At 38.0% G+C, this 16,468-nt stretch overlaps 1 protein-coding gene across 9 annotated transcripts in view; it reads right to left on the reverse strand.

The window, feature by feature from the left end:
- Positions 1–16,468, reverse strand: part of ps (RNA-binding protein Nova-1-like protein passilla) — a 56,215-nt gene that overhangs the window by 11,189 nt on the left and 28,558 nt on the right. For 2 of the 9 annotated variants that reach the window (XM_076198034.1, XM_076198033.1), the window contains exons 3-8: positions 8,725–8,877; positions 7,943–8,097; positions 7,200–7,374; positions 6,829–7,047; positions 6,210–6,536; positions 5,757–5,982 (exon numbers count right to left, since the gene is read on the reverse strand). In XM_076198034.1, the coding sequence (XP_076054149.1) occupies positions 5,757–5,982; positions 6,210–6,536; positions 6,829–7,047; positions 7,200–7,374; positions 7,943–8,097; positions 8,725–8,877 (1,255 nt within the window). Of the gene's footprint in view, positions 1–831; positions 3,569–4,149; positions 6,537–6,828; positions 7,048–7,199; positions 7,375–7,942; positions 8,098–8,724; positions 8,878–16,468 lie in introns of those variants that run through there. The other 7 variants (XM_076198029.1, XM_076198028.1, XM_076198027.1 and 4 more) reach the window with 5 other exon arrangements.

Raw genomic sequence — 16,468 nt, forward strand, 5'->3', positions numbered from 1 at the left:
AACAAATTGAACAGTGAAACAGTGAATGCCAGAACTACACACAATTTCAAGAAAAAGCTGGACGTGGAGAGAGACGAAAACGGGTCACTGAGCATAGCTCCTGTCCTGTAAAATACAACTAGGTAAATACACACACAAAAAATAATAATAATAATAATAACAATAATCAAACTTTAGGGTTATGGTTAGAAAACTCCCAAACCCTCTTTTGTCTTGACTTCTTTTAGGTATTTGCCCTTTATTGCTACAGAGAATAAGATGCCTCCTACTATCCTCTGGCCTGTTTGTCCCCTTTTACAACCCAAGTGGGAACATTCAGTGGCAGTATTCTTTCTCCTCTACCACACACACAATCCACTACTTAATATTCCACTTAAAGGCTTCACTCTCAACCTAACACAGTCATTGATCCTTGTACACCTATCATTCTACTTTTGCTTACATGCACTTGTAACTTTTCACATACCCTTCCAAAACTTGGTCACCAAATGTTCCAGTCTCTCCTCAGAATCAGCCACAAGCGTAGTGTTATCAGCAAATTATCTTGAGTAAACAGTTTGAATAACATTCTATATGCATATATACCATGTCATGAATAGGAGTATGCATGTATTTCCAGTTATAACCAGCTCACTGTTGTAATATTTACAATTAGTTCATTATTTCGCAATTTTTTGTGCTATTAGAAGGTACAACCAAGCACATTCTATATCAAACTGCTATTGGCAAGTACATGCAGCAATATGTTTCTGAATATTAACATCAGTACCTTGCAGAGGTGATGATTAGTCAGGTCACTCAAATCCTAAATAGAATAGTAAATCAACATAATAGGTCATTGTTTGCTTTATTACATTCCACGAGTTTTGGAACAGTATTTTGGTCCTAGTCATTTCTTGCACACTGAAGCTCAAACAAATCCATTCTTACTACAATTTCTTTAAAATATGATAGCTAATATCTACAGATTATGAACAAAGGAATTATGACATGCAATTTTAAGCTTTCTTTATGAAGTCAACATTGCCAGCTACCTACTTGAAAAATTCAAAGCCTACTTAATCCTGAGGCTATCATTCTGACACTCTCCTAAGTTTTATTTTTTTTCAATATCCCCACTTCAAAAAATACACAACTACATAAAAGAACAATTATTTCCATTACAGTTTGCAATGAAAATATGGACACATCCTTATATCCTTTCAAAGTGGTATCCTGTCTTGATATGAACATGAGATCCACTATGAATTCTCCATGATTGTATTTCCTCCCCTTTCAAAATTATCTGCAGTCCGAAGATACTGGAACATCTTAAATAATTACACTTGTAGGTTATGAAGACTACATAAATTTCATTTTATATACTCAACACAACTTTAATGGTAAATGCATTGTCAAAAAAATCTTATTTCTTGCTGGTTTGTTCGGTTATAACCAAAATTCTTTACACATATGCTGAAGTAATGGTGAAGATACATTTGTTCCATTTCTCATGTCTTCCTCTATCTTGTAGACCATTTCCTTCATTGTTGTAATACTTGATCATAATTAGATGACATTGTATTTTTACAAATTACTTCAATGCTCTTATCAGATCCAAGAACATCATGTACTGGAATGGTGTAAAAATTCCTGCATATCTCAGTGCACATGCTTGAGAAAATTGATCATGTGCACTTTAAGCTTAACCCATTAAACTCCGATGACAAGATTATTGTCATTTGGTCAAATAAAACAAAAAATCATAAAACACCAAAATGTTTGATCAAACACCAGAAAAATATGATGTCAGTCCTCGCTTCGTGCGAGGACTGACGTCATATTTTTCTGGTGTTTGATCAAACATTTTGGCGTTTTATTTGACCAAATGACAAGAATCTTGTCATCGGAGTTTAATGGGTAAATGTGTGTAACTACCTCCTCCACTCATGTAAACATCTGGTGAAGTGGCAAAAACAATGAATTTTCTCACAATAAAGGACTCTCCACAGTTCCTGCAAACAAAGTGAAAGGCAAGCCAGCAACATCTTTCTCGCTTTTCATTTTTTTTTTTTTTTACTTTCCTACTTCTTCCTAAACAGCCCACCCCTTTCCATCTCGCAGCTCCAAACCCCATTCCTTGCTCCTCTGTGCTGCGCGCTGTTCCGCCCATGCCTGGCATCACTAACAACATTGCACTAAACTTCTACCACAGCATTAGTACCACTCCCACCAACTCGATATAAACTAAAAGATTAAGTGCCAATTTCATCATCAGGGCTCCTGCACTAGATCTCACAAGAAAAAATGAAATATACAAATAAAATAAATAAATAAATAAATAAAATAAATAAATAAAAAAGAAAATATATGTTTAATGATCACCTAACAATATTTTATAAAAAAAATTGTGACAATTTGTCTAACAATTTTTTCTCTACAATGTACCAAAACAGTTCTACATATTCTTACAACTGTGTGTATGAACAAAATGGATTTACAAAATCTACAAGGAAAACATCATTTGGGGCTATACCACATTGTACACATTAAAATACAACCTAAAAAGTAACAAAATCAAACATCTTTACACAAATATACTATCTGATTATTGAAACTATCCTATCCAATTCAACTCTGCTCACAAACCAATAATGTGTACTACCTCAAACAATGATAATGCCAAAGTATTGGACTGTAAATATGTTAAACAAAATAAAATTGAGAACTAGGTTTTAAAGGTAAAGTTCCTACACCAAAGGATTAACCTTATAGAAGGGTTGGCTGTGTCAAAGCACACACCCTCATCATCAACAAACAAAACCCATTCAACCATCCCTCCCATTTCAGCACCTGGATTATGGCTCAGCAAAAGTATTGTGAGCAAGTCTAGAGTCCTGATGATGACGTCGGTCTTTGGAAGCACACAAGACTGAGTATGACTGGATGACAATGTGCTACTTGTCCAGTTAGCCATGACACAACACACAACTGAAAATCCCTTGTATCACTTTCATTCCCAGAGGAACAATTTCTCCCAAGGTATCCACAAGATATGATCTTACACAATACATTCCTTCATGACCATGAAACTGTTGTGAAGATGGAATTCATGACCAAAACTTGCTTTCTCATTGTGGCATTCTGGAAGCTGTGCGTCATGTCATGAGTTAACCTGCACCAACCCCTACAGTATACCACAGGAGCCTCCCAGCCCACCTTCCTCTGATGACAGCAGGCAAGCAAAACAATGGTGGTGAATAGCCTCCATAGCTAATGAAAGTTTTGCTGATTAATGGAGGTGAGAACCATGAGAATATACCCTGGAATCTGATTTGCTGGTGCAGACAGACAGAAGGTGGGAAGTCGTGGGCTTCAGGTGGCAAGAGCAGGGCACGGCTGGGGCGGGGCGGGGCGAGAGTGCCTGACTGAGGAGCCTTGGTTTGCTACCTGCTGGCTGGGAAGCGCCGAAGGAGGAGCAGGAGAGGAAGAGGAGTGGGTGCTCTCCTGGCCAGCACCATCACCCTCTGTCTGCTCCACACATAATCATCAGCTTATCACCTTTCAAGATATAGTGGTCACCCATAATCTATTTATGGAGACAGGAGAGAAAAAAAAGTAAAGTGGTATTAATAGAAGTGACACTCACTAAGATTAGAGTGTGAAGCAGTTATCACCATTATTTCAATATGGCAGGAGGGATGACCCAGGCATTGTGAAGACTACACCTACATGAATGTGATTCCTTCTCCCCCCAGCAGGAGACGTGAGCCAAGACACATGGTTCTCTGCCCACGTACCCAGCATTAATGCAAAGCACTTTGTGACCTACGCTAGCCAGATGATGACCATGAGTCCCACTTGCCCTGTGGGGGGCTGTTGGGGGTTCTGTACTTACTAAACTGTCGTCTCTACGGTACAAAAAACCCAGTTTGAGCCAGTCAAGTCGGGCCATCTGCGTGTGGGCACAACAGTCCGACTTGGCAGGACACAGGACGGTGCTTAGTAAGGATGAGGCGACAAGCAGAGAGTGACCAGATGATGAAGGTAGGTAGAATGCATACACCACTGCACTGACAGCAGCAGTTTGACAACATCCATTTGACAGCTGCTGTCAGTCAGCCAGTGCAGTCAAGTGGACAGGGGCATGGGATGAAAAGCCGTAACAGCTCGAGTTAACACATTTTATTGCCAATTAAACAATACACTGATTGTTAATGTTGATTTCACTGAAAAAAAAGAATGACTACCTACTTTAGCTCCCTGACAATGTGTGCAAATGAATGAGTTGACTGATGGTCACACAGGGACACAAACAATCCTTAACTTGGCAACAATTGACAACTCTTACGCCAGGAACTAATGCTATAAGGATAAATGCTTTGAGTTCAGATTATATGTGTATTTAAATATGCAATGAAAATTGTATTGATCCTAAAATTCTCCAATCTACCTCCCGCTTCCTTGGCAAAGTTACCGCAATTGTCCGACCCTAGAAAATTCAAATGAAAATTGCCACAACACTTATCCAATGATTCCAATGGTAAGGTACTAAACATAAGTAAGTAATGTGGCATATTTGCCCCCAGAAGATCCAGGCAGAATCCTGAATGAAGGAAAAGCGTCAACTCAACATGAGTTACAGACCTACTCTGTCATTCGCTTTCGTTAAAAAGGAATGACTATCGATGATGTTTTCTTGAAAGGTGTGAGGAAAGTCGAGCAGAAGGCAACAATTATGCAGCCATGATGTACCTATAACAGGTACACTTCCATGAATACCATGGGTATGTTTCACACTTCAATGTAAGCTGAACCATGGAACTGCATAATTGCAATGCTTGGGCTGAATTGCAATTAGCCAGAAATGGTGGCTGGCTGAAACAATGATCACCTCGGCCTCATTTTATGACAAACGCAACCACTTTCAACATATCCTCCACCAAATTGAATGACTGACAATACAGACATATGGGGCATAACAGAAAGAGGAACATATATTCCTCAATGAACAACAATTCAATGGAAACATGGTTATGAATGGATCTGATAGATACATGTAAGTTATGAAAGTATTGTACATGAACTATGCTAAGCTAAGGTGGTGCTTGCTATAACTTGTACACTTGGTGGGGAGAATGAGAGCTGGGTGGGGATGAATGGGTCCAACAGTTACGAAAAGTCATGGACTGGGTGATGACCAAGTGATTAACTATGACCTTGAACACGGGGTCTCTCTTGAGATAAAAATGAAAGATTCTATTGGTGTTTGGTGTGACCTCACGAGGTTCATGAGTGCTTTGTCACTTGAAATATACAAAACATCTAAAGAAAATCTTCTAGAAAGCCTATTATAAAATCAGTAATCAATGCATACTGAAATGGCCACTTACACAATGAACTTCTTTAGGAGTGGCAAGCACCTTCACCCTATGTTTCAAAATGAATGAAGCTTGAAACCCCAACAAGCAAACATTTATGAAATCAAATCATAACCATGCTACACTATCATACAAAACTGGCATAAACTATGAAACACACACACTAATTTTCTGAATGAATGGTGTTGATAAGCGACTGAGGTTTCAAGCGCCATGGTACAGTGTGTGGTGATGCAATGAGTGACTAAGGCATGACCCCCATCATGGCGTTATGGCGAGCCCTCTTGTTCTCCTCCTCGGAGATACGTTGCTCAATGAGGAACTGAGCTGTGGAGATACCTGAGGGCATGCCCGTGATGGAGACAATGCGGTTACGAGTGCCAGGAGCATAGTTACCCTTCTTTGAGATCTGGATGGTGGTTCCAGAGATGTGCTGAATCTCCACCAGAGACTTGCCTCCGGGCCCCAGTATAGCTCCGACGATGTGCTCCCCCACTTCCACCTCCAGTTTCTTGGAGCCATCGGGATTGGTAGTCATCTCGCCTGGGGATGGACTCTTTCGCAGCGGAGTGCCCAGTCCAAAAGAATTGCTGTTCAGCGGAAGACTGCCCATCTCTGATGACTGCCGACGAAAGGGATCAAAAGGGGGCTCTGAATTGAAGCGATCTACCTGCCTCTGTGGAGATGTTGGGCCCCCCAGGCTTTGGCCTAAATTTAGTCCCGAGGCCAGAGTGGTACCAATTGGCCCAAAAGGGCCATTGTTTCCATTGCTCATGGATGAGCCATGAAACGAATCATTTGGGTTGTTTGAGTTGTTCATGTTGTTGCTGAGAATATTGTTGCCCATACCTCCTTGCCCTCCCTGCTGCCCCTGCTGCTGCTGCCCCTGGCCTTGCTGTCCGCCTTGTTGCTGCTGCTGGCCTTGGTGACCTTGCGTGTTGGGGTTGCCAAGGCCCAGACCAAGACCTATGATGCCATAGTTAATGAGGGTGTTGATGGCCTGGCACACTTCCGAGTTGGATTGGTCTGAGAATGCCGAATTCCGTAGAAGGGATCGTACATGCTCTAAGAGTTGAGCTGTGACCACTGGATTACCAACTCCTCCTCCAGCATAAGCTGAGCTCAGGTTCAGAGTCAGATTTACTCCTCCTCCAAGTAAATTGCCCAAGCCACTCACTATAAACAAAAATAAAGCCATTGTGGGTACACAACATACAAAATGTATATATATATATAAATATGATATCAGTACAATAATTATATCATGAACAAACAATGAAAGTGAATCACTAGTAACAGTGAATATAATAAAAATTTCAGACAGTAACCCAGGATTCAAACAGAGGTCTTGCTCGATGCCAAACTGCTTCATTTGGTAAGGTGTTGGTTTGGCATTAAGCAAGATCTCAGTTCAAATCCTGGATCAACTACTGAAAATTATGAACAAACAATTTCAATATTGACATACCTGCTGAGAGGGGGTTGGATAAGTTTCCAAAACTACCATTCTGTGGAGCCACCTGTCCGCCTGGGATATTGGCAAATGGAGAGCCAGTTGGATTCGGATTTGCAACTGGACCATTAATGTCGGCATAGCTGACATTGAGGCATGTGCCACTCTGTGGGTCCTCCACAATCTTTGCCAGAATCATAAGGCATGCTTTCTTACAGTTTTCCATATCATTTGCTATAGAAAACAAGATAAAACTATCAGTACTAAATATCCCTAGGTACTCCATAATATATGAAAAATTATTGACAATTGAAATTAAGCATTCTAGTAAGCAAGGAAATGCAATCTTGTCAAAAACAAGTAAAACAAAAATATATGGTGCTTACATATGACTGTGATACAGCGCTCTGCCAAACTCTGGTCCTTGGCCTTCTGGGAGATCTGCACATAGGCCCCACTCTCCTCTTTTATCTGCTTAATATAAGACCCTGCCTTGCCAATGATCATTCCGGCTGTACTATTTGGCACCAGGATTTTCACCTTCCATTGGGCAGAACCATACTACTTAGTTTTTACCTTTATGTCCACTAGACTAAGCAATAAAGACACTAATACTAAGCTATATTCAGCCAACTGCTCAGTTTATAGCTCCAACTGCATTAAGTACAATCATCTCAATAGAAAATTAAAATACCACACCACACATGACATATGACATGCATTATCTTTTAACTAATGCTTATAAAGTCATTAAATAAATATAAGCTAAGGAAACTATATAGATTGGCAGCCAACTGAATATGTTAAGGATACTCTATTTTACTGCTTTCAAATAAAAAATTCAAGTTTCTCAAATTTACAAGTTAAAGACAGTAGTTTACATTATTGGCTTTTCATTTCCAAACATTTATTACACAAAAATATCTTGCATGCATTGGTATGCTGCTTAACTAAACTTTCATATGGAAATCATGAACAAGTTCTACTAAGACCTTGTGGCAACACAAATAATAATATGAAGCACCATAAACAATTCAAATATAGCCTTTTTCCAATGCAAAAATGTAACTGAAGATAAGCAGTAAAACAGAGTATTATTAATCACCTGACAAGTCTTTCTGATACTTACCTGCTTCTCACGTTCTGCAGTTTGTTTGTTATCAAAGTCAATGGCTGGCTTAGCATTTGGATCTGGTTTCTCTCTGATCTTATCCATGATAAAAGATAGTACAGTCAAGATTGCGTCTACATTTCCCGTGATCAAGCAAACACGCTCCGTCGTTCCTTTAAATAGGCATACAAAATGTTACCAACTGTAATTTGCCAATCACATTATCAAATGTAATTCTCCACTCACACACAAAAATTATACATCCTTCAACAATCACTTGAAGAAAAAATCCTAGGTAATATCAACAAATCTCAATTCACACCAAAATAAAATGTTAACTGTGGATACCAGTACTTAATTGACAATCACATTCACTGGAATAAAGTACTATTTCCAAATGAAATTAACAGTGACAAACATAAAACTGTGACATTAGGAACCTAATGATGTATTAACCACTTTAATACGACTCATTTTTGTGCACAGCATCAGCTGCCACATGTGATTTGCACCACACTACTCACATTAGAGAATATAAAGTCACTGGTGTATTGCTTGTTCTCTCTTACTCTGAATAATAATAAATCAGAAAACATGATCAAACCAGTTCACTGAATCTGGAGGTAACTCATGTACAGAAAAAAAAAAAAAAAAAAAAAAAATAAAAAAAAATTTATAAATAAATAAAATTATATATATATATATATATATATAATCAAGATGCCAACACCGGCATCCTCATATCAAAGTGATTAAAATAAATAAATAAATAAAATAATAATAACAAATAAAAACCCTACCTGGATAAAAATCATTAGCCTTGGACATCTTGACACGTGAACCAGCATCCTTTTGTAACTGGGCAATGGTTTCACCACCTTTTCCAATTATGGCTCCTGCAGCTACACTGGGCACAAGGATTTTCAGGTGATAAGTGCCATCACCTTGTAAGTCTGCAACAAACAAACAAGCCTTATGTGTAAGTCCACAAAATTAACAGCAAAGCCATAATGAAAAAATAAAAGTTTAAACAAGAAAAGCCACATGCAAAATAGGTAAAAAAAAATCTTCACATGCTATAAGTCCCTCCAAGTAAAGTTTTTTTTTTTAGAAAAGCAATTGCCCTAAGAGTATTACAACATTTATATTACTAGCTCTGCCAAAATATGATATAATTTTAGCTGCCCTAGTAATTAAGATTATACTCAATACCTTTTACAGAAAAAATTTTAAGCTTCCTAAACAGTTATAATTCTAATCTCTCAACTTTATGACCTACTGTTACTTATAATTCTAATCTCTCAACTTTATGACCTACTGTTACATGTTAAAATAACTGCAACACGTGCAATAGATAAAAACTCACTCACTGTAAACCCTGATATTTACAATAATTGTTCATCCTAACATGTATAAAAAATCCAAAGTACATTCTAATTCAACTTATTAATTTGAACCTCAATAAAAATGTGCCCAAATATTCATTCAACAAAACAAAATCACGCTACTTTAAAACTGCATTTTTAAGTTTGATACACGAAAAGAAGGCATGTGCTCTTCAATAAACTAAGTGTAAGCTCACTATAGCACTCCACTTTCACACAAGGGCACTGGCAGAGAATGCAAAGTATTTCAAAACAACCACGAATCAGGGGCCAAAAGACACAAGTACACCAAATATATGAGCCATCATTAACATTACATAACCTATTCACATTCACAAGTTATTTCCCCAACCAAAATCAAAAGTATATCAAAGCTCTGACATAAATAACTGAATAATAATAGCCCAGCACTGAAATGACAAAACTGTAGCAAAAATCTCAGATTTATCTCAATAACCTCAAACTGAAAAATACAATGCATCTCCCAAAGTCCCCCTTGCTAACATGGATCTAAACATTGAATGCATTAATTCAAATGGTCAACATCTCTCAATGAACAAAAAACCCACTACAATGCAGTACTTGTCCTAAGATTTAATACAATGACCTTCACCCCACACACTTAAGACCTCACAATGAAGGCAAATATGAAACTGAACATTTAAGAGCAGTAACAGGCACAAGATTTGGACAGCAGAAAGGAACCCTAATCATTAAATCTTACAATTTACTATGCATCCACAGCTGGGTATCCAACAATTAGAGCAAAGGCCTTGCTAAGCATCAATTATAACAACTGGTTGCACTAAAACACCAATAGAACATTTACACCCAAAAACCAAAATCCTCCCCAGTGTGAGCATCACACTATAATGATAGTCAGTTCTAAACAAGAGCCAACCACTCCTTATCACACCAATAATACAGTTCACCAAATGCAACAAAAAATCCAACCCCAGAGTAATATTCTAATCAAATACCTACAATATCCTACCCAGAGTATCCCCACAATATACCCATAACAACAATACACCCATAGAAAAAAATAATAATAAAAAAACAAGCACACCACACCAGTTCCAAATTACTTCACCAAATTCTATCAATCCAGCACAGAAATCACCCCTAAGACATCTGTAAATTGTACTAGCATGCCTAAACCCGTGTTACCATTTCACACTGAAACAGTACCAACATGTAATCTGTCTGACAACAGGCACCAATTGCCCCTAGTGCAACTACCACACAAGATAGAATCTTACACTATACTGTCCTACATTCATTCTTTCCAGACAACACAAAAATCTTTTCACCAATGTATGGATTGAAATAGTTATTTGGCAAGTTTACTGAGGGCCACAAGTCTGCAATAAAAAATTGGGACAATAGATTGATTGAGATCAAGATGATTCCTTGAGGGGGGAAAACTAAGAGGGACCCCTATTTCCTCACTCCCATCCCCTAGAATACCATGACTGAACTGCGAGTGGGTATACGAGGATGCAGGTGTTGGAGTCACAATTATATTTATTTTGTAGTGGTAGCTGAGTGACCCCTGTATTCTGTCAACAGGTCTGATCTCATCTTGTGGTAATATTTTTTCAGGGAGAAAGTGAATAACAGTGATAACTTAACATCCAATAATACATGTATTGTGATACATCATCATACATCAGGAAACCTAATGTGCATGCAAGGATTCGACTCTTATTGAAAAGGAGCCCTTCATGACGTGCATGAGAACATGATAATGGGTTTCTCCCCACCACAGGAAGGAGAGGGACTGGAGGAACTGGAGTTTTAACCCCTTCAGTATGAGTCAAATTCCTGTGCACATCAGCTTCCATATGTACAATGCATTACACTATTATTAAAAAAAAAAGTCATTACTGTATTACTCTCTCTTTTACTCGGTGATAATAAACACGGAGAAATGATCAAACCACTTCACAGAATCCAGGGGTAACTCATGTACAACTACAGAAAAATATAATCAAGACACCAATGCAGACATCCTCGTGTACCTACTCGCATCTCATGACGCCTATGTAGGCGTCATCATAGCAGAGAGGTTAAGTATTTGGGTTTGGGTGTGTCAGCAAAGGGAGGAGTGGATGTGGATGGAAATTATAGATGAAAGGAGGTAAGCAAACCTCTGAAGGGAATGAAAAGTGTTATGAGAAATAGCTATCTGGAGAATAATGCATGATGTCATACGAGGGAGTGAATGTACCCATGGCCCTCGTATGGAGTAGACTTGGAATTAACAAGGAACGCAAGATAAAAAGTTTGAGAAGTATGGTAAGTGTTATAATGATGAACTGTGAGAAATATGGTGGCAAAATATAACAAAGGTGGAGATAGTTATCAGTCTGTCTACATCAAAGTGCTGAGGTGGTTTGGGCATAAGCAAAGAATGAGGACTGTGTGAAATGCCAAAGTGGATGGAGTGAACTTTAAGAGGAAGACCAAGAATAAGGTAGACAGTCAAGTAAAGAGGACATTGATGAAAGATGAATGTCTTTCAAGGGTTGGAAGAGAGAGAGAGGTTGAGGGTGAGGGAGAGGGGGAGAGAGAAACAGGAGTAAATGATGGTTGTAAATTGATGAAAGTATCACAATCTGAAGGGATGTCCTTGTCTCCTCCATAAATTCTCCAAATAAGTGAGGTGGGGAAGAGTCCCCTTGTAATGAAGCAGTAGGGAGTAAACCAGCTTCAGCTGTCAGGCCCTTCTGTGGATGGAGGCAGGCATTTGACCTCAACAATGTGGCACAGCAGTTGACAAGGTGACAAGATAGAGGGATAATGTTTAGGATCGGATGAGCTTAATAGGTACATATTTTTATTTGACCACCCCTTTACAAGGGGAACGGCTCTTTGGTATGCATATATTTTCTACTCGGATGAATGCTGTTAATTTTCAACTCCTAACAGCTTTTAATTCTCAACCACCCATATGACCCATTCACTTTTTCCTGAGTACCCTGTGACAAGGATCAGTCAAGTACATAGGGCAGAATTGGGCAATTAGGATCTCCTCTGATATCTTAATATAAACAACTTTCATAGGGAACACCTTCGTACATGTACTATTTTCTGCAGATTTCTTTCTTTTTTTTTATACACAGAATTGTGGTTTATCTTAGGTGGCTGCCCATGTAATTAACATTTGGCCTCCAAAACACCATAAATTTGAACATTTGGTAGACCGATTTTCCTTTATCCAAAACACTTGGGACCAGTAAAGATTTAGAATTGCATTCCCCTCCCCCACCCACTTGCCAGAATGATTGTATATTTACATCTATAAAATGAGGCACTTTGAGGATGAGATATATGTAGTATATGTTCATCAACATATCATCCACACTAATATAACTCACCAAAGGCCCAGATACTGTGCACAGTAAAAACAATCAGAAAAATGTCAACGATAGATTCCTTCTTTTAATGACCTATGATAAACTCAAAACAAGTGATTTTATATTACAAGATGTCCGAAGTTAAGAGTGACCTGAATGTACACGTGATTAAATGTTCCTACAAGATAAAGCACCGACATGTAAAGTTGCAGATAACCTTCTAATTACCATATATCCTTGAGTAATAGTAGACTATACAAGTCATCCCCCTATTTGTGGCCAAAAAAAGTCTATCCCACCTCATGAAAAAGTCGGACTTTCATTTTGTGGACCAATGTAATTTTTTATGTATTATACTGGGTATTTCTTTTAATGTAAAATGTTCATTATACAGTGAGACCTCTCATTAACAGACGTTAATTAGTTGTGTTTGCAGTGTTTCTGCTGTTTTTTGGTGTTTTGGAGTGGTTTTTGGGTGGCATAGTGATTGCACACACTAAACAACGGCACCAAAAACACCGAAAACACAGCTAATTAATGTCCGTCAATGAGAGGTCTCACTGTACCAGTAATTGTCATAACATGTGAACAATAAAATGCTACCAGTAACCTGCTATAATATTTGTAGCAAAATCAACAACTTGAGGATTCTAATGATTTTTTTATGTGGCATGTTATTATCATGTGTTCCATGTGAACATACTTTTTAAAATAAAATACCAGCAATACAGTAAATCCTCGTTATACGGTGCATATGCATTCCTCAAAACCTTACCGCAAATTGAAATTACCATATACCAAACGCTGGAAGAGACTGACTGTTGTGGTGGCACTACGGTATGGTGTAAACAAAACACGAACGGATACCGTATCTGTGAATTTTTCTTACCATAAATAGAATCGAGGGTAGTAATTACCAAATATCTTAACTGTGAATTTACCAGATAAAGAATTACCATATAAGGAGGACTCACTGTACCATATATTTTTCTTTTTTATTAATCCTTTTTATTCATGAGTAATCTGATGTACCAATAGATGGCACTGGTGATACAAAACAACAATTGTTTACCACAAAGCCCTGTTGAAGAAACACACATACAGTATCAGCATCAGCCGATGATAACTCAACCTATGCCTCGTCTAGTCACGAGACACAAAAGCTTCTTTGAGGAACACACATGCAATACTAGCCCTCATACCCTCTGTCTTCGTGAGTCAGTGATCCGAGACCATTTTGTATTCAACTTCCCACGCATCACACTTTGACCCCACACCAATTAGGAGCATGGGTCATGACATGCCCATGTATATAAAGACAGATGAAATAGATGAAGAACCAGATCACCTTGGGACAAAATCAGAAACATAGAAGTCATCCACTCCCTTGCCATCTTGTCCCCTCCCCCTTTTCTCGCCCTTTGAACAAGCCACATAACATTGGCACCCAAATTCATTGATAAATAAAACCAACACTCACTCTATCAGTTTGCCTACAACCAACCTAAAACTTACAATACCATACGTACATACACCAAGGGCTTTTTCTCCCTTACAAAGGAGGTAGTCAATGGCATAAATCCACTCCTACCTATTTCATCCCTACATACTCCACTTTCATTCACCACCCCTCCCTCCCTTTTTTCTTGGGTCCTGGAAGACTGTTCATCCCTGCATCTTGCCCAGTGCCCTGGGTCAGAAGCATTGCAGCAACTGCTTCATTTAATCAGTGACCTGCCCCCTCTCCATCTACCTCATTCAGAAAAAGAGAAGACAGGGAGAAATCCCACATACAGTGCATACGTACAGTACCAGAACTGGTAAAGTCTCAACCAACTTTCAAGCACTATACCATGCTACCTGACATGACAAATTCCACTATGTGGGCAGGGCAGCCAAGTAACATACTTGTACATTCGGTTATAAGGATATATGAAAAGAAAATCAACATCATGTAAACAACATGCCACGCTGTCACTATGACTGGTTATGACAGAAAATATGCCACATTACATCATGTATGAGTGGATTTCTCCCTTCCCTTCCCTTCCTAAACATGGTGCTTTACAATGCATAAAAAAATCTCTCCACTGTTTTTATTAAATTACAAGTTTCTCAAATATTTTTGTTTATATGGTTCTCATTATCGCCACTCCTTTTTCTTTCATGCGAGAAGTCTTCCATCAACTCGAGTAGCTTGCCCTGTATTCCTCCTGCAGTTTCTAAAATCTTTAGCAATTTCTTATGTAGTACCTTATCAAAAGGCTTTTTTCAGGTCTAGATATGCACAATCAGCCTATCCATCTCTTGTATTATATCTATTAGTCTTGATTAGAAAGACATCAAGTTTGTGACACATGATCTTCTTGTCTAAATCCATATTGCCTTGGATTTAGTACATTGTTTTTTCCAAATGTCTTACCCATCTAATTTTGATCATTCTTTCACAAATTTTAGCTATCGTACTTGTAAGAGAGACCGGTCTATATTTAGTAGGGTCTTCCTTGTTTCCCCCTTAATATATATTGGTACTATATTTGCTCTTTTCCTATCTTCTGGAACTTTTCCTTCTTTCAATGAACTGCTTATTAGACTATGCACTCTCTCAAAATCCAGTTTGCAATTTCATTTGGACCATGCGATTTTCTAACATTGAGATTACTCAAGTGATTCATTATTTCTTTCCTTGTTACTATCTCTTTCATAGGAAGGACTTTTCTCCTCCCACCCGACATCTCTAAGTTGCATGTTCTCCCTCATAAACACCGATTTAAAATACTTGTTCATAATTTCTGCCATTTCTATTTACTCTGTGTATTCAACTCCTTGTCGCAGTTGCTCTAATTCTTGTTTGTTATTTACAAATCTATAAAATAGTTTTGGTTGACCTTTACATTTTTCTATGACATCTTTTTCGTATTTTCTCTTTTCTTCTCTGCGCACTTGTACATATTTCTTACTATAACTAGTATATATTTCCCATTTTTTAGGTCTTGTCTTTCTTCCATTTTATCCAAGCTTTGTCCCTTTTGTCACACTCACTACATCTTTTGTTGTACCAACATTTTACATATCCTTTTTCTTGTTTTTGTCTTGGAACATACCTTTCCACTCTTTTATAAATTGCTGTCAAAATTTTTCATCTCTTTTACCATTTCCTCCTTGTGTATCCTTTCCTAATCAGTTTTAAAAAATTCTCTTATTTTATCAAAATTTGTTTTTCCATACATCAATCTTTCCTTCCTATATTGTTTGTTTTTCTTCATGTATTTTTCCTCATTTAGTTCCAGTTCAACTAATATGTACTTTTACTTGTGTCTTCTATTCAATCTTGCCCACTATTTCGGGTTCTGATGTGATTATAAGGTCCAGTCTCAATGGTTCTTCCTCATTTCTATACCTAGTATTCTCTTGTATCTGTTGTGTCATTGTATGTTCTATAATCATATCAAGTATTACATTTCCCCATAGATCGTCTCCAACTTTCACAGTCATCTCTTCCCAGCAATTTCTTTACAATTAAAGTCACCCATTATAACTATTCTTCCTCCATCTCCCATTATCTTATTCTGTGTTATACATGTGTCTAACATTTTTTGTGTTCTCTCTCTTCCCATGAAGCCATTTCAGGAGGCACTTAATTTACCACAAACTTCCTGCTCTTCCCATCCCCCTCCTCCACTTCCATCATAATCACCTCCACTATATTCTTTCTATATGTAATATTCCTCACAATAATATTCTTCTTAGGAACAAAACTCCACCCCCTTCTTTTACTTCTGTTTCTAATCCAACAA

This window comes from Oratosquilla oratoria, chromosome 14, assembly GCF_046742065.1.
Source record: "Oratosquilla oratoria isolate Oo_2021 chromosome 14, ASM4674206v1, whole genome shotgun sequence".
Taxonomy (NCBI): Eukaryota; Metazoa; Arthropoda; class Malacostraca; order Stomatopoda; family Squillidae; genus Oratosquilla; species Oratosquilla oratoria.